Here is a 24,746-nt window from a genome sequence, read left to right on the forward strand (position 1 = left end):
GGAGATTGTAACGTTTTCGAAAATCATCAGTAAACTGATTCGAGATCGATGTGTGCATTCTACATTGAAAAATGTTGATCCTTACATAAGAATATTTCCGTCGGTAAATTATTACTGACTCGATGACTTGACTGTCAACCCAATTTATGACTTATAATCTAGGTGTGTATGTATTCGTAGTAACATGCATATATCAGCTGAAACTACGCTCCCTTCGTAATAAAAGTCATAAACATCGTAAGTCAGATTACTGAGTCACGATCCCTGCTGTGATTTCATTGATGTAGTCAATTTGAAGGTGGAACACTATTTGATGTCACTAGGAATCGATAGGAAATCGTCATGGTCGGTTTATTGAGAAACGATTGGTGACGGAATATGTAAGAAACATTTTCAAAGGAGGTCGGCTGATTCACACCCACTCCCATGTCTTATATTCAATGCCTCTAATCTAAACGTGAAATTTTCGCTTCATATATACAACATCAGAGAACTGATTAATTTGTTTGGAAACTTATAAAGCACAGTAGTATTGTATTAAACCAACACATTCTGTTGAGAAATTCACATGCTCCACTATTGAAATTCAAAGTGAAAAGAAACAGTTAAGGCAATCGACTAATTCTCATGGATAACTCATCCTATTTAAGTAATGTTGCCATCGTTCCTGTGAGATCAGAGCAGACATACAGTGACGAGTTCATGAGATGATAAACGCAATGATCTCTGTTCAAAACAATCACATCATCAAAATTGAATTGTTATTAGTTGTGATGTAGGAAGCAGTTATCGTCAGTGCATTGAGATATTGGAGAAGAACACAAGTATGTTGGTTCAAGATAATAATGTTTAACGAGAGTGCAACATTAAATCATGCACAAACATCAGTTATGAGCACATCAATATGGAATCAGAACTAGACTTAATTGACGAAGTAAATGACACAGTATTCTCAATTGTTCTAACATCAACATAGAATTGATCAAAACATGGGCGTGTAAACTCGATGAAACTCACCGTGGGAGCCTTAATGACTATTCATAATGAAATAAATGACCAATACAGTTTGCATTCATCCAACTGGTTAGAAATTATTCATTTTATCAATGAGCAACCACCCAATTGGTCAATTTGTGGATATGGGAAATTCCACCAATCAATTGATTCATCTCCACTATATAAACAGCAGCAACAGCAGCAGTAGTCGTTATTGTCGAACAATAAACCATTTCCTATACATTTCAAGTTACATCAAATGATTCAATATTCATTCTTGATCACTGTACACATTTCAATTCATCTTTCATATTGTTTACACACACAAACAAATGTGACAAATCATTTGACATTGTTATCCTCATGTGAGCAGTGCCACAAATGTAATACAAATATGCATTGCAGCTATTCACAATGGATAAGCAGATTGGGATTGCCAGAGCAGACATTCTCACAAAACTACTGGTTGAATTCAGTCAAAACGAAATCTGATTGCCTCACTGAATGCCGATCTCATCCACAGTGTAATCTATACACATATCAAATTGTAAGTTTAACATACATTTTCACTAAATATGTAATTGTCTAACTGATATATCACTGTATATATACACACTTCCAGTTGAATTGATGATCACCGATTTACCTCAACATCAACATATTCTGATATCTTAACAATAATATTATTGTTATTATTAGTTGTAGAGAATAAGAAACGTTTGCAGTTTGACTGTATGGAGCGTTTCATTAAGATGTCAAGTGTTCAATTTGAGCTATTATTATTATTACCATTTATATTAGATGGAATGCTACATCCATCAACCATTTGATGTATGAATTGCAGATATACGTTACCTTTCAAACTTCTCCTTATTTACAGCTCGAACCGAAATGGTGCAATCTGTATTCTGAACTGATTGAAAACGCTACGATAAAGATCATCAATTCAACTGAGCATATGACTGGAGGAAGAGTGTGTTGTTGTAAGTTGAAGTCATGTTTATCATGGTCATATTAATAATCATAATCATAATCATAATGATGAATGTTTCGAATATCCAGTGTAATTAGGGTCAGTGTAACAAGGTTTATATGATTGAGGGTAGTTTAGTTGTATTTTATTTCGGTGAACTGAAATGACAGAAATCATTTGAGAATATGTAGTTGGCATAAAGAATGAAGTGAGTGTTTCAAAGTAAAGTTGATGGTTAGATGTGAGCTACTGTTTACTGAAAAATCTACTGTATATTAATTGTCCATAGAAATGTCAGTCAGTCAGCAGTCAGCCAGCAGTCAGTAAGCAACGGTTGACAGACTTTAGAGAAAAGTGTTAAGTGAAGTTGAACAGTGGAATACGTTTTATCACAGTGTGTGTATTTGAATTTCCAATCAGCATTCTCGGAACTCTCTTCGAAGCATCTCCTTGCACTAATAGGTTTGCAAAGTTGCTTCACATATCTGATGTTCCTCCAATCACTAAACTGTAGACTAATAAGCATGGATAAATAAGAATGTTTGTGGTAAGTGAACGGACATGTTTACACTGTGAACTACGTACAATTCATGGGAATCGCAATCACTCATCATAATGAATGTTCTTATTAAGTAAACTATTTGCTGAATATCTATCTGATGAATGTTAGATATCAGTGAATATTTTATTGCAGTTTTATATTTGTGTAATTGGTTTGCACTAATGTCAGTCAATCATCTATGTACATCGGTAGCTCATTCAAACCATTTTCCATTTTACACTCTTCCCCTTCCTCTTCTTCTTCTTCTCCTTCTTCTTCTTACATCATTAAACCATTGTGCATTCAATGTAATTTGTAAATGTTTGTGTTCATGCGTCTACTGACTATTGTATTGTAATCAACTGTACTGTACTTTACTGTACTGTAATGTAATGTAATGTACTGTGCTGCAATTCACTATGTATGACATTCTGTAACGAAATGTAAATAAACTATTCATTTGTTGTTTACCATGTGTTGTTCTTTGAAATTAATCAGTGAATAGACGAAAAGACAATCGTATGAATAGTAGTAATTGATTAGATGATGATGATGATTGGGTTGTGTTTGCTTTCATGGATAACATTGAAACATGTGTGAATAATGTGAAGAGAAACTGACGAAATTGTAGTTGACTGTAGAACGAGTAGGTTGACCGATACGATTCTCTTAGTAAATGACACCAGTTGACTGGTTTGTTGAAACGGAACATTCAAACTACCCAACATACTAGAACATCTTAAGAAACCGATCATCATCATCGGAATTATTCCGTTCACTTGTTATAAGGCAATTAATACATTAATTTCATTAACTAACATATGAAGCAGTAAACAGTTTGAATCTCGTGTTTATCAGTTCATCGAAGTTCGAATAAGAAGATTATTTACTTCGTGTTAGGTCTATTGAAGCGTCCATGTCAGCCAATCGAGATACGCGCGAAACTGAATTTCGAATAACAACCAATTGTCTAGGATAACCGTCCTATATTGAATAATAAACGAAAATTAGTTACAAACCTCAACTTGTGAGGTGTCTGTAGCGTTTGACGTGTCCTTATGTATGAAAGAAAAAGAGGCTTCCTGCAACAGTAACACAAAGAAGAATTACAACCTACGATAGAGCAAAAGACAGTTGGTATTTGTGTCTAAACTTTGTAGCAGTTTATCAACATGCAGAACCCGAACCAAGAGCAACACAATGTGGAAATTGTTGCGTTTAAACAGTACACAAAAGAGTGTGGATAACTGCTACAGTGATTGAGGTAAAGTAATTACAGTGATAAATAAAGCACACCTTATAATTATAAGTAAATATTTCAGAATGTTACACGACTACTTGTGTTACAACCTGGGTGCAAAAATTACTGGCATCACAACGATTTACTGAATGTAAATAAGTAGTATAAAATGATACACAAAGGAGTGGAGGAGAAGCGATTAACAACTATGTGAAACAAGCTTAATACCGACCACCAATGACACCATGTCCTTCCCTACTATCACTGATTAAATATTTAGCCTGAAGACATTCACAGATGACAATGGTACAATTCGCTCTATCCAAAGTCACTCAGGAAAGTCTTTCTACACTATAATACTCAATCGTCTGCTCCTTCGAATAGGCAAATTCTACGTGTCTCTAGTGATTATACATTTCGATGTTCTGATCTTCGCTTGTCCGACGAGACCATCTTCTTCTGGTTCAACACTTACCACTAGACCTTTAAGCCAGATATGTCGCACATAAGCATCTCCAATGATCAAAACCAGATCGCCAGCTTGCGAATCTCGCCTTACTTGTGCCAATTTGTTCTCGTCTGCAACACTGATAAATATTTCTTTATCCAACTTAACACTTCGTGGTGAAATTTATTCCAAATAGACTCATTTACAAACGTCAATCAAGAATGTGTTGTGCTGATGAGCAATCTAAACTACATCTGCTCAACAGTAGGTTACGATTTCTAGTTAGCACACTGAGAAATAGAACGCGCACAACAATACATGAACTATAGACATATTAAACAAAAGTCGCATAGATTTATACTACGGATTAAGCACAACTGTACAGTGTACAGTACAGTGTACATTCAGTACGCGTATTTCAATAAATACCATGCAATGATGATGAGCAGATCATTGTCAAAATCCTATCGAAAATAGACTGAGTACAGTGATGATGAATTGATGAAGTTTGCGAAGTCGATATCACTGTCCACATATTTTCCGAAAAGCGAGAGATGGATGAAGCAAAGTAGGAAAGAAGTGTGTTTGCTCTGAAATCAATAATAGTAGAGATGAAGATAGAATGAGAAATTTCTCGAAGTGAATTATCACTTCAGAATGATATCTCAAGTCTACTACATAATTGTCGTTGCTGATTGTTGCTACCTGTCCACACACAACTGTTGTCCATATCTCAGTCACTTTCATGTTATTCATACACAATAGATATACAAGGGTGAGTGCAATCATCATTTGAATAGTATGAGATGTACAATGTGTGAGTGAATCTGAATTGAAGTAACCACTGGAATTATCATTTCTAATCACTGATTAGACTACTCATCACACATAACATGAAATGAACACCGATATCAGTAGATTGAATAGTAAATAACAAACACATTATATTTGACATAGTGAATATCAATTATGCATTACATATGTGTCTGTCAACTTTCATGACAATCATTTCAGTAGTGTTATAATAGAACATACGAATCACTGGGGTACCGTACTGTGTGCATTGATGTTGTGGTGTCGTCAAATTTGTAAGTGGATTGGAATTGGCTGACAGTTTTATAAAGTATAGTATGTTCAACTTACAAAACTCTCATCGAAAGCGTGTTCAAGTGAAGGTTGTTTGGCAAGCTCACTGAAACTGAACGATTCGAGATGATTGTTTTGAAGTGGAAATACTTCAATAAGTTGTTGGATGTTAGTTAGTTAGTTTGATGCTGACGATTGTTCGATTGGCCGCGTCAAACTGATTTACTGATCTAAAGTGTAAAATATAACTTTGTACATTGAAATATTTATTTATTCAAGAGACTGTAGTAGTGAATGGTCAGTCAGGTTATTCTAGTGAATTGCATTAAAATAATGAAATGTCGACATAGAATGTGATGGGAGTAGGCTTGTAGAAACGTACAAATGTGTAGAATTGTACGTATATTTACGGATTTACCGATTACTGTATATTGATCGATGTATACGACACAAACAACTCCGCCTGTCGCTCTTCTAGAGTTACTACCGGTCCCAATCAGTGTAAAGGATGAGGGTTGAGCATGTGGTTAGCGATCCCATCCAGTAGAAATCTAAATCGCTAGACAAACGCTAACCACAGAAATTAATTCAATCCATTGGTTGGCTGCTCCACTGTTACTATGTTTAGTAGCACTTCCAGAATCTTCTAGCAACCCAAGGACATTTAAAGTATTATAAAAACAATGTATCTTCTGCATTAAAATGAACCTTGGAGTAAACTACTTCTCGCATACTTTGAGTCTTCTCTCTCGTGTTCAGGTCGCTGTTTAGTTCAAGCTTGGGGGTTACAGAATAGCTTAGGAGAAGAATATAGCGTTCAATCCGCAACACTTATCACTATGAGTTGCTGCAATCAATCACAGAGAAGTGCTCAAGAAAGGACCTCACAATTCTGATGCGAGATCACTGGACGACATAGACTGGGAGAGAGAACCGAAAATGGGGAAAGATTTGCAAATGTGTGTGCATTCAACAAATTGGTCATAGGCGGAACAATATTTCCACACAAACGTATACACAAAGCTACATGGATCTGACCGGACCACAACACAGAGAACCAGATAGATCATATTTGCATCAATAAAACGTTCCGAAGGACAATGGAAGATGTGAGAAGCAGGAGAGCAGCTGACATAGCTTCAGATCACCACACCATATAGTTGTGGTCAATTTAAAACTGAAGCTAAAGAAGAACTGGACAAGTGGACAAACTGCACTACAAAGGTTCGATACAGCCTTCCTTCGAGATACTCACAAACTCAATGAATTCAAAATACCTCTCAACAATAGGTTCCAAGCCTTACAGGATCTACTGAACGAAGAAGAATCTACTATGGAGGACAACTGGAAAGGTATCGTGGAAGCATTAACTTCAACGTGTCAAGAGATTCTGGGCCTCAAGTAGCATCATCATATGCAATGGACCTCCATAGAAACACTGGACAGGATCGAAGAAAGGAAGAACAAGGAGACAACAATTAACAACAACCGAACACGAGCACAGAAAGTCCAAACACAAGCTGAATACATAGAAGCAAACAAGCAAGTGAAGAAGAGCACTCGAGTCGACAAGAAGAAATACGTGGAAGAACTAGCAACGACGGTGGAGAATGCTACAAGATAAGGAAATATGAAACAGCTTGACGATACAACGAAGAAACTAGCAGGGAAATATAGTAAAGCAGAGAGACCGGTCAAAGATAAAGAAGGCAGGCTAATCACTGAAATTGAACAACAGCAGAGCAAATGGGTGGAGTACTTCGAGGAACTCTTGAATAGGCCGGCTCCAATGAATCCACCGGACATCGAAGCAGCACACACAGATCTTCCTCTCTTAGATGGAATCTCGAACACAAATGATGTTTCACAACAGCATAACATACAAACCGACTGATTTCAGAATAGTGTGTGTCATGTGGCTGGCAATCAACTGGACTTGATCAAGTAAAATTGTGTGAATATGCACTGGAATGGAGTCAACTGGTAATTTTGCATGACACAAGTGTTGTTAAGTTAACGTCGAACTATTTCATCATGTCATTAGACAAGTTAAAATAAACTACATTCTTCGATTGTTGCACTCACGACTTGAATGATGTGAACACCTGAACTTGAAGAAGCCTTCCACAGAGTGAAGTTGAATTAATGCAGATTAATGTGAATGAGTGGAACAATTTGTCAAGTGCATTTCACTTAATGTTGATCATATTTCTTCTGCAATTCAGTAACCGTCTGGCTGATATAAAGCCCCATTTTCTTACATACTATGTGAGTGAGACTAATCATGTGATTGAATTTCACATATTTGCAATTGACATGTGTTCTATTAGGTTCATTGTATTCGGTTAATTCGAGTAGTTTGACTAGCGTTTTGTATATTACTCTACACTACTACTTATCAGTATTGAGTAGTCTGTTTCGTTACCCATAACTTTGTTGTATGCAGACATAGTGATATCTGTTTTCCTATAGAATATTCTCAACCACATCCATCCACTGAACACATCCATTTGATTCATTCATTTATAATGAGTATTCAACCAGCTCATCACAGTTGATCTAAGTAATTATTATTAGTAGTTAGAGAAGAAGGTGATTAGGCTAGCAGAACACACAGCATGTAAACCAATATGTATTATTGAAGTGGATAATACACGAATTAGTCATTGAACGGGCAGAGAGAATACCTGTTGTTCTATTGGCTTTACACAAAACAAAGTCAATCGAAGAATCAGTTTGTGAATTCATCGTGCACTGCGATCACATGAACAATTCATTCAGTGAATTATTCATCATCCGATAGTCAGTAATGTCAACTGTCGATTCCACAAAATCATGGTGTACATATATGATTGATGATTGAAGATAATTTATCATCATACCAGTTCATTGACGTCCTAATAAGAATAGCCCACGATATTGTTCAGTAATGTAATTATAAGTAGTGATTCAGCAACTGTGAAATTGTGCAGTTGCATTTAGTGATGAGAATGTGCAAATCAGGCAATGATGAACACGAGAACGTAACGAAAATGGTGAAGGAATCTAATCTCGTATTGTAAAGTGAATGCGAGATCATGTTGTTGATTGAATTTCACAGGTTGTTATTGTAAATGAACTGTAAGTGAGAAACTAACAAACAATCTCTGAATTATAGTTTGAATAGAATAAGATGATGATGATGATGATGATGGGAATAAAATGCCCTATTTACTACAATAACAATAAACATGTTGATATAAGGGAAGGATGTGGGAACCACAATATGACGAAAGCAGATGTCGAATATGCAACTTCGTTTTATGGGAAAAAGTTCATGTTTGTGTGAAAGCGTTCACCAAACAACAAAAACAACAACAAAAACAATAATAATAATACTCATAGAAATAACAATAATAATAATCAAAGGTTAGCTAGAGTACATATTCCATTACATGAATGGATGCAGTTGTTTACTTACTAACATAATGATGATGATCAAAATAACCATTGTAGGTTAAAGTCAAGGTAGTGGTAGAGATGGGAAAGTCTCTCATTTGTAAACGGACTATTAATTTCATCCCATGTTTGATTAAAATATTCTGTTGTTCAATGCAGCTTCAAACGATCGACTGTTGTCAAACGTGAATAGATTCTGAGTGAAGGAAACGGTGGAATATGATAGTGATTTGACTGTGTTGCAGAAGTTAGTAAAGTGTTTGAAGATAAACATTCTAACTGATCTCGTTTCATACTTGTGGAAAGAATTCGACACGAGTTATCGTTTGTTTGGTGAAATTCAACCATATCTCCAGTCAAAACATCTTTCATCAAGGTAAGATTGTGCGACAATCGTTGCTTCATTCAGGGTCTGTTGTATCGTACGATAGGTGGAATGTCAACACAAGAAAAATAAAGTTGTTCTGTTCCATCATTGAATATCACCCTGAACAAAGCGGTAGAAAATGTAGTTGAACATAGTTAACCGACCACACATATTTCATTTATTCCGTTTTCTGTCTATCATGATGAAACTATAACCACGAATGACAGATTGGAGATTGTAACGTTTTCGAAAATCATCAGTAAACTGATTCGAGATCGATGTGTGCATTCTACATTGAAAAATGTTGATCCTTACATAAGAATATTTCCGTCGGTAAATTATTACTGACTCGATGACTTGACTGTCAACCCAATTTATGACTTATAATCTAGGTGTGTATGTATTCGTAGTAACATGCATATATCAGCTGAAACTACGCTCCCTTCGTAATAAAAGTCATAAACATCGTAAGTCAGATTACTGAGTCACGATCCCTGCTGTGATTTCATTGATGTAGTCAATTTGAAGGTGGAACACTATTTGATGTCACTAGGAATCGATAGGAAATCGTCATGGTCGGTTTATTGAGAAACGATTGGTGACGGAATATGTAAGAAACATTTTCAAAGGAGGTCGGCTGATTCACACCCACTCCCATGTCTTATATTCAATGCCTCTAATCTAAACGTGAAATTTTCGCTTCATATATACAACATCAGAGAACTGATTAATTTGTTTGGAAACTTATAAAGCACAGTAGTATTGTATTAAACCAACACATTCTGTTGAGAAATTCACATGCTCCACTATTGAAATTCAAAGTGAAAAGAAACAGTTAAGGCAATCGACTAATTCTCATGGATAACTCATCCTATTTAAGTAATGTTGCCATCGTTCCTGTGAGATCAGAGCAGACATACAGTGACGAGTTCATGAGATGATAAACGCAATGATCTCTGTTCAAAACAATCACATCATCAAAATTGAATTGTTATTAGTTGTGATGTAGGAAGCAGTTATCGTCAGTGCATTGAGATATTGGAGAAGAACACAAGTATGTTGGTTCAAGATAATAATGTTTAACGAGAGTGCAACATTAAATCATGCACAAACATCAGTTATGAGCACATCAATATGGAATCAGAACTAGACTTAATTGACGAAGTAAATGACACAGTATTCTCAATTGTTCTAACATCAACATAGAATTGATCAAAACATGGGCGTGTAAACTCGATGAAACTCACCGTGGGAGCCTTAATGACTATTCATAATGAAATAAATGACCAATACAGTTTGCATTCATCCAACTGGTTAGAAATTATTCATTTTATCAATGAGCAACCACCCAATTGGTCAATTTGTGGATATGGGAAATTCCACCAATCAATTGATTCATCTCCACTATATAAACAGCAGCAACAGCAGCAGTAGTCGTTATTGTCGAACAATAAACCATTTCCTATACATTTCAAGTTACATCAAATGATTCAATATTCATTCTTGATCACTGTATACATTTCAATTCATCTTTCATATTGTTTACACACACAAACAAATGTGACAAATCATTTGACATTGTTATCCTCATGTGAGCAGTGCCACAAATGTAATACAAATATGCATTGCAGCTATTCACAATGGATAAGCAGATTGGGATTGCCAGAGCAGACATTCTCACAAAACTACTGGTTGAATTCAGTCAAAACGAAATCTGATTGCCTCACTGAATGCCGATCTCATCCACAGTGTAATCTATACACATATCAAATTGTAAGTTTAACATACATTTTCACTAAATATGTAATTGTCTAACTGATATATCACTGTATATATACACACTTCCAGTTGAATTGATGATCACCGATTTACCTCAACATCAACATATTCTGATATCTTAACAATAATATTATTGTTATTATTAGTTGTAGAGAATAAGAAACGTTTGCAGTTTGACTGTATGGAGAGTTTCATTAAGATGTCAAGTGTTCAATTTGAGCTATTATTATTATTACCATTTATATTAGATGGAATGCTACATCCATCAACCATTTGATGTATGAATTGCAGATATACGTTACCTTTCAAACTTCTCCTTATTTACAGCTCGAACCGAAATGGTGCAATCTGTATTCTGAACTGATTGAAAACGCTACGATAAAGATCATCAATTCAACTGAGCATATGACTGGAGGAAGAGTGTGTTGTTGTAAGTTGAAATCATGTTTATCATGGTCATATTAATAATCATAATCATAATCATAATGATGAATGTTTCGAATATCCAGTGTAATTAGGGTCAGTGTAACAAGGTTTATATGATTGAGGGTAGTTTAGTTGTATTTTATTTCGGTGAACTGAAATGACAGAAATCATTTGAGAATATGTAGTTGGCATAAAGAATGAAGTGAGTGTTTCAAAGTAAAGTTGATGGTTAGATGTGAGCTACTGTTTACTGAAAAATCTACTGTATATTAATTGTCCATAGAAATGTCAGTCAGTCAGCAGTCAGCCAGCAGTCAGTAAGCAACGGTTGACAGACTTTAGAGAAAAGTGTTAAGTGAAGTTGAACAGTGGAATACGTTTTATCACAGTGTGTGTATTTGAATTTCCAATCAGCATTCTCGGAACTCTCTTCGAAGCATCTCCTTGCACTAATAGGTTTGCAAAGTTGCTTCACATATCTGATGTTCCTCCAATCACTAAACTGTAGACTAATAAGCATGGATAAATAAGAATGTTTGTGGTAAGTGAACGGACATGTTTACACTGTGAACTACGTACAATTCATGGGAATCGCAATCACTCATCATAATGAATGTTCTTATTAAGTAAACTATTTGCTGAATATCTATCTGATGAATGTTAGATATCAGTGAATATTTTATTGCAGTTTTATATTTGTGTAATTGGTTTGCACTAATGTCAGTCAATCATCTATGTACATCGGTAGCTCATTCAAACCATTTTCCATTTTACACTCTTCCCCTTCCTCTTCTTCTTCTTCTCCTTCTTCTTCTTACATCATTAAACCATTGTGCATTCAATGTAATTTGTAAATGTTTGTGTTCATGCGTCTACTGACTATTGTATTGTAATCAACTGTACTGTACTTTACTGTACTGTAATGTAATGTAATGTACTGTGCTGCAATTCACTATGTATGACATTCTGTAACGAAATGTAAATAAACTATTCATTTGTTGTTTACCATGTGTTGTTCTTTGAAATTAATCAGTGAATAGACGAAAAGACAATCGTATGAATAGTAGTAATTGATTAGATGATGATGATGATTGGGTTGTGTTTGCTTTCATGGATAACATTGAAACATGTGTGAATAATGTGAAGAGAAACTGACGAAATTGTAGTTGACTGTAGAACGAGTAGGTTGACCGATACGATTCTCTTAGTAAATGACACCAGTTGACTGGTTTGTTGAAACGGAACATTCAAACTACCCAACATACTAGAACATCTTAAGAAACCGATCATCATCATCGGAATTATTCCGTTCACTTGTTATAAGGCAATTAATACATTAATTTCATTAACTAACATATGAAGCAGTAAACAGTTTGAATCTCGTGTTTATCAGTTCATCGAAGTTCGAATAAGAAGATTATTTACTTCGTGTTAGGTCTATTGAAGCGTCCATGTCAGCCAATCGAGATACGCGCGAAACTGAATTTCGAATAACAACCAATTGTCTAGGATAACCGTCCTATATTGAATAATAAACGAAAATTAGTTACAAACCTCAACTTGTGAGGTGTCTGTAGCGTTTGACGTGTCCTTATGTATGAAAGAAAAAGAGGCTTCCTGCAACAGTAACACAAAGAAGAATTACAACCTACGATAGAGCAAAAGACAGTTGGTATTTGTGTCTAAACTTTGTAGCAGTTTATCAACATGCAGAACCCGAACCAAGAGCAACACAATGTGGAAATTGTTGCGTTTAAACAGTACACAAAAGAGTGTGGATAACTGCTACAGTGATTGAGGTAAAGTAATTACAGTGATAAATAAAGCACACCTTATAATTATAAGTAAATATTTCAGAATGTTACACGACTACTTGTGTTACAACCTGGGTGCAAAAATTACTGGCATCACAACGATTTACTGAATGTAAATAAGTAGTATAAAATGATACACAAAGGAGTGGAGGAGAAGCGATTAACAACTATGTGAAACAAGCTTAATACCGACCACCAATGACACCATGTCCTTCCCTACTATCACTGATTAAATATTTAGCCTGAAGACATTCACAGATGACAATGGTACAATTCGCTCTATCCAAAGTCACTCAGGAAAGTCTTTCTACACTATAATACTCAATCGTCTGCTCCTTCGAATAGGCAAATTCTACGTGTCTCTAGTGATTATACATTTCGATGTTCTGATCTTCGCTTGTCCGACGAGACCATCTTCTTCTGGTTCAACACTTACCACTAGACCTTTAAGCCAGATATGTCGCACATAAGCATCTCCAATGATCAAAACCAGATCGCCAGCTTGCGAATCTCGCCTTACTTGTGCCAATTTGTTCTCGTCTGCAACACTGATAAATATTTCTTTATCCAACTTAACACTTCGTGGTGAAATTTATTCCAAATAGACTCATTTACAAACGTCAATCAAGAATGTGTTGTGCTGATGAGCAATCTAAACTACATCTGCTCAACAGTAGGTTACGATTTCTAGTTAGCACACTGAGAAATAGAACGCGCACAACAATACATGAACTATAGACATATTAAACAAAAGTCGCATAGATTTATACTACGGATTAAGCACAACTGTACAGTGTACAGTACAGTGTACATTCAGTACGCGTATTTCAATAAATACCATGCAATGATGATGAGCAGATCATTGTCAAAATCCTATCGAAAATAGACTGAGTACAGTGATGATGAATTGATGAAGTTTGCGAAGTCGATATCACTGTCCACATATTTTCCGAAAAGCGAGAGATGGATGAAGCAAAGTAGGAAAGAAGTGTGTTTGCTCTGAAATCAATAATAGTAGAGATGAAGATAGAATGAGAAATTTCTCGAAGTGAATTATCACTTCAGAATGATATCTCAAGTCTACTACATAATTGTCGTTGCTGATTGTTGCTACCTGTCCACACACAACTGTTGTCCATATCTCAGTCACTTTCATGTTATTCATACACAATAGATATACAAGGGTGAGTGCAATCATCATTTGAATAGTATGAGATGTACAATGTGTGAGTGAATCTGAATTGAAGTAACCACTGGAATTATCATTTCTAATCACTGATTAGACTACTCATCACACATAACATGAAATGAACACCGATATCAGTAGATTGAATAGTAAATAACAAACACATTATATTTGACATAGTGAATATCAATTATGCATTACATATGTGTCTGTCAACTTTCATGACAATCATTTCAGTAGTGTTATAATAGAACATACGAATCACTGGGGTACCGTACTGTGTGCATTGATGTTGTGGTGTCGTCAAATTTGTAAGTGGATTGGAATTGGCTGACAGTTTTATAAAGTATAGTATGTTCAACTTACAAAACTCTCATCGAAAGCGTGTTCAAATGAAGGTTGTTTGGCAAGCTCACTGAAACTGAACGATTCGAGATGATTGTTTTGAAGTGGAAATACTTCAATAAGTTGTTGGATGTTAGTTAGTTAGTTTGATGCTGACGATTGTTCGATTGGCCGCGTCAAACTGATTTACTGATCTAAAGTGTAAAATATAACTTTGTACATTGAAATATTTATTTATTCAAGAGACTGTAGTAGTGAATGGTCAGTCAGGTTATTCTAGTGAATTGCATTAAAATAATGAAATGTCGACATAGAATGTGATGGGAGTAGGCTTGTAGAAACGTACAAATGTGTAGAATTGTACGTATATTTACGGATTTACCGATTACTGTATATTGATCGATGTATACGACACAAACAACTCCGCCTGTCGCTCTTCTAGAGTTACTACCGGTCCCAATCAGTGTAAAGGATGAGGGTTGAGCATGTGGTTAGCGATCCCATCCAGTAGAAATCTAAATCGCTAGACAAACGCTAACCACAGAAATTAATTCAATCCATTGGTTGGCTGCTCCACTGTTACTATGTTTAGTAGCACTTCCAGAATCTTCTAGCAACCCAAGGACATTTAAAGTATTATAAAAACAATGTATCTTCTGCATTAAAATGAACCTTGGAGTAAACTACTTCTCGCATACTTTGAGTCTTCTCTCTCGTGTTCAGGTCGCTGTTTAGTTCAAGCTTGGGGGTTACAGAATAGCTTAGGAGAAGAATATAGCGTTCAATCCGCAACACTTATCACTATGAGTTGCTGCAATCAATCACAGAGAAGTGCTCAAGAAAGGACCTCACAATTCTGATGCGAGATCACTGGACGACATAGACTGGGAGAGAGAACCGAAAATGGGGAAAGATTTGCAAATGTGTGTGCATTCAACAAATTGGTCATAGGCGGAACAATATTTCCACACAAACGTATACACAAAGCTACATGGATCTGACCGGACCACAACACAGAGAACCAGATAGATCATATTTGCATCAATAAAACGTTCCGAAGGACAATGGAAGATGTGAGAAGCAGGAGAGCAGCTGACATAGCTTCAGATCACCACACCATATAGTTGTGGTCAATTTAAAACTGAAGCTAAAGAAGAACTGGACAAGTGGACAAACTGCACTACAAAGGTTCGATACAGCCTTCCTTCGAGATACTCACAAACTCAATGAATTCAAAATACCTCTCAACAATAGGTTCCAAGCCTTACAGGATCTACTGAACGAAGAAGAATCTACTATGGAGGACAACTGGAAAGATATCGTGGAAGCATTAACTTCAACGTGTCAAGAGATTCTGGGCCTCAAGTAGCATCATCATATGCAATGGACCTCCATAGAAACACTGGACAGGATCGAAGAAAGGAAGAACAAGGAGACAACAATTAACAACAACCGAACACGAGCACAGAAAGTCCAAACACAAGCTGAATACATAGAAGCAAACAAGCAAGTGAAGAAGAGCATTCGAGTCGACAAGAAGAAATACGTGGAAGAACTAGCAACGACGGTGGAGAATGCTGCAAGATAAGGAAATATGAAACAGCTTGACGATACAACGAAGAAACTAGCAGGGAAATATAGTAAAGCAGAGAGACCGGTCAAAGATAAAGAAGGCAGGCTAATCACTGAAATTGAACAACAGCAGAGCAAATGGGTGGAGTACTTCGAGGAACTCTTGAATAGGCCGGCTCCAATGAATCCACCGGACATCGAAGCAGCACACACAGATCTTCCTCTCTTAGATGGAATCTCGAACACAAATGATGTTTCACAACAGCATAACATACAAACCGACTGATTTCAGAATAGTGTGTGTCATGTGGCTGGCAATCAACTGGACTTGATCAAGTAAAATTGTGTGAATATGCACTGGAATGGAGTCAACTGGTAATTTTGCATGACACAAGTGTTGTTAAGTTAACGTCGAACTATTTCATCATGTCATTAGACAAGTTAAAATAAACTACATTCTTCGATTGTTGCACTCACGACTTGAATGATGTGAACACCTGAACTTGAAGAAGCCTTCCACAGAGTGAAGTTGAATTAATGCAGATTAATGTGAATGAGTGGAACAATTTGTCAAGTGCATTTCACTTAATGTTGATCATATTTCTTCTGCAATTCAGTAACCGTCTGGCTGATATAAAGCCCCATTTTCTTACATACTATGTGAGTGAGACTAATCATGTGATTGAATTTCACATATTTGCAATTGACATGTGTTCTATTAGGTTCATTGTATTCGGTTAATTCGAGTAGTTTGACTAGCGTTTTGTATATTACTCTACACTACTACTTATCAGTATTGAGTAGTCTGTTTCGTTACCCATAACTTTGTTGTATGCAGACATAGTGATATCTGTTTTCCTATAGAATATTCTCAACCACATCCATCCACTGAACACATCCATTTGATTCATTCATTTATAATGAGTATTCAACCAGCTCATCACAGTTGATCTAAGTAATTATTATTAGTAGTTAGAGAAGAAGGTGATTAGGCTAGCAGAACACACAGCATGTAAACCAATATGTATTATTGAAGTGGATAATACACGAATTAGTCATTGAACGGGCAGAGAGAATACCTGTTGTTCTATTGGCTTTACACAAAACAAAGTCAATCGAAGAATCAGTTTGTGAATTCATCGTGCACTGCGATCACATGAACAATTCATTCAGTGAATTATTCATCATCCGATAGTCAGTAATGTCAACTGTCGATTCCACAAAATCATGGTGTACATATATGATTGATGATTGAAGATAATTTATCATCATACCAGTTCATTGACGTCCTAATAAGAATAGCCCACGATATTGTTCAGTAATGTAATTATAAGTAGTGATTCAGCAACTGTGAAATTGTGCAGTTGCATTTAGTGATGAGAATGTGCAAATCAGGCAATGATGAACACGAGAACGTAACGAAAATGGTGAAGGAATCTAATCTCGTATTGTAAAGTGAATGCGAGATCATGTTGTTGATTGAATTTCACAGGTTGTTATTGTAAATGAACTGTAAGTGAGAAACTAACAAACAATCTCTGAATTATAGTTTGAATAGAATAAGATGATGATGATGATGATGATGGGAATAAAATGCCCTATTTACTACAATAACAATAAACATGTTGATATAAGGGAAGGATGTGGGAACCACAATATGACGAAAGCAGATGTCGAATATGCAACTTCGTTTTATGGGAAAAAGTTCATGTTTGTGTGAAAGCGTTCACCAAACAACAAAAACAACAACAAAAACAATAATAATAATACTCATAGAAATAACAATAATAATAATCAAAGGTTAGCTAGAGTACATATTCCATTACATGAATGGATGCAGTTGTTTACTTACTAACATAATGATGATGATCAAAATAACCATTGTAGGTTAAAGTCAAGGTAGTGGTAGAGATGGGAAAGTCTCTCATTTGTAAACGGACTATTAATTTCATCCCATGTTTGATTAAAATATTCTGTTGTTCAATGCAGCTTCAAACGATCGACTGTTGTCAAACGTGAATAGATTCTGAGTGAAGGAAACGGTGGAATATGATAGTGATTTGACTGTGTTGCAGAAGTTAGTAAAGTGTTTGAAGATAAACATTCTAACTGATCTCGTTTCATACTTGTGGAAAGAATTCGACACGAGTTATCGTTTGTTTGGTGAAATTCAACCATATCTCCAGTCAAAACATCTTTCATCAAGGTAAGATTGTGCGACAATCGTTGCTTCATTCAGGGTCTGTTGTATCGTACGATAGGTGGAATGTCAACACAAGAAAAATAAAGTTGTTCTGTTCCATCATTGAATATCACCCTGAACAAAGCGGTAGAAAATGTAGTTGAACATAGTTAACCGACCACACATATTTCATTTATTCCGTTTTCTGTCTATCATGATGAAACTATAACCACGAATGACAGATTGGAGATTGTAACGTTTTCGAAAATCATCAGTAAACTGATTCGAGATCGATGTGTGCATTCTACATTGAAAAATGTTGATCCTTACATAAGAATATTTCCGTCGGTAAATTATTACTGACTCGATGACTTGACTGTCAACCCAATTTATGACTTATAATCTAGGTGTGTATGTATTCGTAGTAACATACATATATCAGCTGAAACTACACTCCCTTCGTAATAAAAGTCATAAACATCGTAAGTCAGATTACTGAGTCACGATCCCTGCTGTGATTTCATTGATGTAGTCAATTTGAAGGTGGAACACTATTTGATGTCACTAGGAATCGATAGGAAATCGTCATGGTCGGTTTATTGAGAAACGATTGGTGACGGAATATGTAAGAAACATTTTCAAAGGAGGTCGGCTGATTCACACCCACTCCCATGTCTTATATTCAATGCCTCTAATCTAAACGTGAAATTTTCGCTTCATATATACAACATCAGAGAACTGATTAATTTGTTTGGAAACTTATAAAGCACAGTAGTATTGTATTAAACCAACACATTCTGTTGAGAAATTCACATGCTCCACTATTGAAATTCAAAGTGAAAAGAAACAGTTAAGGCAATCGACTAATTCTCATGGATAACTCATCCTATTTAAGTAATGTTGCCATCGTTCCTGTGAGATCAGAGCAGACATACAGTGACGAGTTCATGAGATGATAAACGCAATGATCTCTGTTCAAAACAATCACATCATCAAAATTGAATTGTTATTAGTTGTGATGTAGGAAGCAGTTATCGTCAGTGCATTGAGATATTGGAGAAGAACACAAGTATGTTGGTTCAAGATAATAATGTTTAACGAGAGTGCAACATTAAATCATGCACAAACATCAGTTATGAGCACATCAATATGGAATCAGAACTAGACTTAATTGACGAAGTAAATGACACAGTATTCTCAATTGTTCTAACATCAACATAGAATTGATCAAAACATGGGCGTGTAAACTCGATGAAACTCACCGTGGGAGCCTTAATGACTATTCATAATGAAATAAATGACCAATACAGTTTGCATTCATCCAACTGGTTAGAAATTATTCATTTTATCAATGAGCAACCACCCAATTGGTCAATTTGTGGATATGGGAAATTCCACCAATCAATTGATTCATCTCCACTATATAAACAGCAGCAGCAGCAGCAGCAGCAGCAGAGGTAGTTGTTGTTATTGTCGAACAATAAAGCATTTCCTATACATTTCAAGTTACATCAAATGATTCAATATTCATTCTTGATCACTGTATACATTTCAATTCATCTTTCATATTGTTTACACACACAAACAAATGTGACAAATCATTTGACATTGTTATCCTCATGTGAGCAGTGCCACAAATGTAATACAAATATGCATTGCAGCTATTCACAATGGATAAGCAGATTGGGATTGCCAGAGCAGACATTCTCACAAAACTACTGGTTGAATTCAGTCAAAACGAAATCTGATTGCCTCACTGAATGCCGATCTCATCCACAGTGTAATCTATACACATATCAAATTGTAAGTTTAACATACATTTTCACTAAATATGTAATTGTCTAACTGATATATCACTGTATATATACACACTTCCAGTTGAATTGATGATCACCGATTTACCTCAACATCAACATATTCTGATATCTTAACAATAATATTATTGTTATTATTAGTTGTAGAGAATAAGAAACGTTTGCAGTTTGACTGTATGGAGAGTTTCATTAAGATGTCAAGTGTTCAATTTGAGCTATTATTATTATTACCATTTATATTAGATGGAATGCTACATCCATCAACCATTTGATGTATGAATTGCAGATATACGTTACCTTTCAAACTTCTCCTTATTTACAGCTCGAACCGAAATGGTGCAATCTGTATTCTGAACTGATTGAAAACGCTACGATAAAGATCATCAATTCAACTGAGCATATGACTGGAGGAAGAGTGTGTTGTTGTAAGTTGAAATCATGTTTATCATGGTCATATTAATAATCATAATCATAATCATAATGATGAATGTTTCGAATATCCAGTGTAATTAGGGTCAGTGTAACAAGGTTTATATGATTGAGGGTAGTTTAGTTGTATTTTATTTCGGTGAACTGAAATGACAGAAATCATTTGAGAATATGTAGTTGGCATAAAGAATGAAGTGAGTGTTTCAAAGTAAAGTTGATGGTTAGATGTGAGCTACTGTTTACTGAAAAATCTACTGTATATTAATTGTCCATAGAAATGTCAGTCAGTCAGCAGTCAGCCAGCAGTCAGTAAGCAACGGTTGACAGACTTTAGAGAAAAGTGTTAAGTGAAGTTGAACAGTGGAATACGTTTTATCACAGTGTGTGTATTTGAATTTCCAATCAGCATTCTCGGAACTCTCTTCGAAGCATCTCCTTGCACTAATAGGTTTGCAAAGTTGCTTCACATATCTGATGTTCCTCCAATCACTAAACTGTAGACTAATAAGCATGGATAAATAAGAATGTTTGTGGTAAGTGAACGGACATGTTTACACTGTGAACTACGTACAATTCATGGGAATCGCAATCACTCATCATAATGAATGTTCTTATTAAGTAAACTATTTGCTGAATATCTATCTGATGAATGTTAGATATCAGTGAATATTTTATTGCAGTTTTATATTTGTGTAATTGGTTTGCACTAATGTCAGTCAATCATCTATGTACATCGGTAGCTCATTCAAACCATTTTCCATTTTACACTCTTCCCCTTCCTCTTCTTCTTCTTCTCCTTCTTCTTCTTACATCATTAAACCATTGTGCATTCAATGTAATTTGTAAATGTTTGTGTTCATGCGTCTACTGACTATTGTATTGTAATCAACTGTACTGTACTTTACTGTACTGTAATGTAATGTAATGTACTGTGCTGCAATTCACTATGTATGACATTCTGTAACGAAATGTAAATAAACTATTCATTTGTTGTTTACCATGTGTTGTTCTTTGAAATTAATCAGTGAATAGACGAAAAGACAATCGTATGAATAGTAGTAATTGATTAGATGATGATGATGATTGGGTTGTGTTTGCTTTCATGGATAACATTGAAACATGTGTGAATAATGTGAAGAGAAACTGACGAAATTGTAGTTGATTGTAGAACGAGTAGGTTGACCGATACGATTCTCTTAGTAAATGACACCAGTTGACTGGTTTGTTGAAACGGAACATTCAAACTACCCAACATACTAGAACATCTTAAGAAACCGATCATCATCATCGGAATTATTCCGTTCACTTGTTATAAGGCAATTAATACATTAATTTCATTAACTAACATATGAAGCAGTAAACAGTTTGAATCTCGTGTTTATCAGTTCATCGAAGTTCGAATAAGAAGATTATTTACTTCGTGTTAGGTCTATTGAAGCGTCCATGTCAGCCAATCGAGATACGCGCGAAACTGAATTTCGAATAACAACCAATTGTCTAGGATAACCGTCCTATATTGAATAATAAACGAAAATTAGTTACAAACCTCAACTTGTGAGGTGTCTGTAGCGTTTGACGTGTCCTTATGTATGAAAGAAAAAGAGGCTTCCTGCAACAGTAACACAAAGAAGAATTACAACCTACGATAGAGCAAAAGACAGTTGGTATTTGTGTCTAAACTTTGTAGCAGTTTATCAACATGCAGAACCCGAACCAAGAGCAACACAATGTGGAAATTGTTGCGTTTAAACAGTACACAAAAGAGTGTGGATAACTGCTACAGTGATTGAGGTAAAGTAATTACAGTGATAAATAAAGCACACCTTATAATTATAAGTAAATATTTCAGAATGTTACACGACTACTTGTGTTACAACCTGGGTGCAAAAATTACTGGCATCACAACGATTTACTGAATGTAAATAAGTAGTATAAAATGATACACAAAGGAGTGGAGGAGAAGCGATTAACAACTATGTGAAACAAGCTTAATACCGACCACCAATGACACCATGTCCTTCCCTACTATCACTGATTAAATATTTAGCCTGAAGACATTCACAGATGACAATGGTACAATTCGCTCTATCCAAAGTCACTCAGGAAAGTCTTTCTACACTATAATACTCAATCGTCTGCTCCTTCGAATAGGCAAATTCTACGTGTCTCTAGTGATTATACATTTCGATGTTCTGATCTTCGCTTGTCCGACGAGACCATCTTCTTCTGGTTCAACACTTACCACTAGACCTTTAAGCCAGATATGTCGCACATAAGCATCTCCAATGATCAAAACCAGATCGCCAGCTTGCGAATCTCGCCTTACTTGTGCCAATTTGTTCTCGTCTGCAACACTGATAAATATTTCTTTATCCAACTTAACACTTCGTGGTGAAATTTATTCCAAATAGACTCATTTACAAACGTCAATCAAGAATGTGTTGTGCTGATGAGCAATCTAAACTACATCTGCTCAACAGTAGGTTACGATTTCTAGTTAGCACACTGAGAAATAGAACGCGCACAACAATACATGAACTATAGACATATTAAACAAAAGTCGCATAGATTTATACTACGGATTAAGCACAACTGTACAGTGTACAGTACAGTGTACATTCAGTACGCGTATTTCAATAAATACCATGCAATGATGATGAGCAGATCATTGTCAAAATCCTATCGAAAATAGACTGAGTACAGTGATGATGAATTGATGAAGTTTGCGAAGTCGATATCACTGTCCACATATTTTCCGAAAAGCGAGAGATGGATGAAGCAAAGTAGGAAAGAAGTGTGTTTGCTCTGAAATCAATAATAGTAGAGATGAAGATAGAATGAGAAATTTCTCGAAGTGAATTATCACTTCAGAATGATATCTCAAGTCTACTACATAATTGTCGTTGCTGATTGTTGCTACCTGTCCACACACAACTGTTGTCCATATCTCAGTCACTTTCATGTTATTCATACACAATAGATATACAAGGGTGAGTGCAATCATCATTTGAATAGTATGAGATGTACAATGTGTGAGTGAATCTGAATTGAAGTAACCACTGGAATTATCATTTCTAATCACTGATTAGACTACTCATCACACATAACATGAAATGAACACCGATATCAGTAGATTGAATAGTAAATAACAAACACATTATATTTGACATAGTGAATATCAATTATGCATTACATATGTGTCTGTCAACTTTCATGACAATCATTTCAGTAGTGTTATAATAGAACATACGAATCACTGGGGTACCGTACTGTGTGCATTGATGTTGTGGTGTCGTCAAATTTGTAAGTGGATTGGAATTGGCTGACAGTTTTATAAAGTATAGTATGTTCAACTTACAAAACTCTCATCGAAAGCGTGTTCAAATGAAGGTTGTTTGGCAAGCTCACTGAAACTGAACGATTCGAGATGATTGTTTTGAAGTGGAAATACTTCAATAAGTTGTTGGATGTTAGTTAGTTAGTTTGATGCTGACGATTGTTCGATTGGCCGCGTCAAACTGATTTACTGATCTAAAGTGTAAAATATAACTTTGTACATTGAAATATTTATTTATTCAAGAGACTGTAGTAGTGAATGGTCAGTCAGGTTATTCTAGTGAATTGCATTAAAATAATGAAATGTCGACATAGAATGTGATGGGAGTAGGCTTGTAGAAACGTACAAATGTGTAGAATTGTACGTATATTTACGGATTTACCGATTACTGTATATTGATCGATGTATACGACACAAACAACTCCGCCTGTCGCTCTTCTAGAGTTACTACCGGTCCCAATCAGTGTAAAGGATGAGGGTTGAGCATGTGGTTAGCGATCCCATCCAGTAGAAATCTAAATCGCTAGACAAACGCTAACCACAGAAATTAATTCAATCCATTGGTTGGCTGCTCCACTGTTACTATGTTTAGTAGCACTTCCAGAATCTTCTAGCAACCCAAGGACATTTAAAGTATTATAAAAACAATGTATCTTCTGCATTAAAATGAACCTTGGAGTAAACTACTTCTCGCATACTTTGAGTCTTCTCTCTCGTGTTCAGGTCGCTGTTTAGTTCAAGCTTGGGGGTTACAGAATAGCTTAGGAGAAGAA

General features: G+C 35.6%; 1 protein-coding gene across 1 annotated transcript; it reads left to right on the forward strand.

Moving 5' to 3' along the window:
* Window positions 1-10,709: 10,709 nt before the first annotated feature.
* On the forward strand, window positions 10,710-11,333 carry MS3_00011084 (uncharacterized protein; the record flags this gene model as incomplete). Its single annotated transcript, XM_051219491.1, has 2 exons — window positions 10,710-10,862; window positions 11,196-11,333. 2 exons carry the CDS (start codon window positions 10,710-10,712, stop codon window positions 11,331-11,333), a joined length of 291 nt encoding a protein of 96 aa, XP_051065864.1.
* Window positions 11,334-24,746: the final 13,413 nt, after the last annotated feature.

The sequence above is a fragment of the Schistosoma haematobium genome, chromosome 6, assembly GCF_000699445.3.
Source record: "Schistosoma haematobium chromosome 6, whole genome shotgun sequence".
Taxonomy (NCBI): domain Eukaryota; kingdom Metazoa; phylum Platyhelminthes; class Trematoda; order Strigeidida; family Schistosomatidae; genus Schistosoma; species Schistosoma haematobium.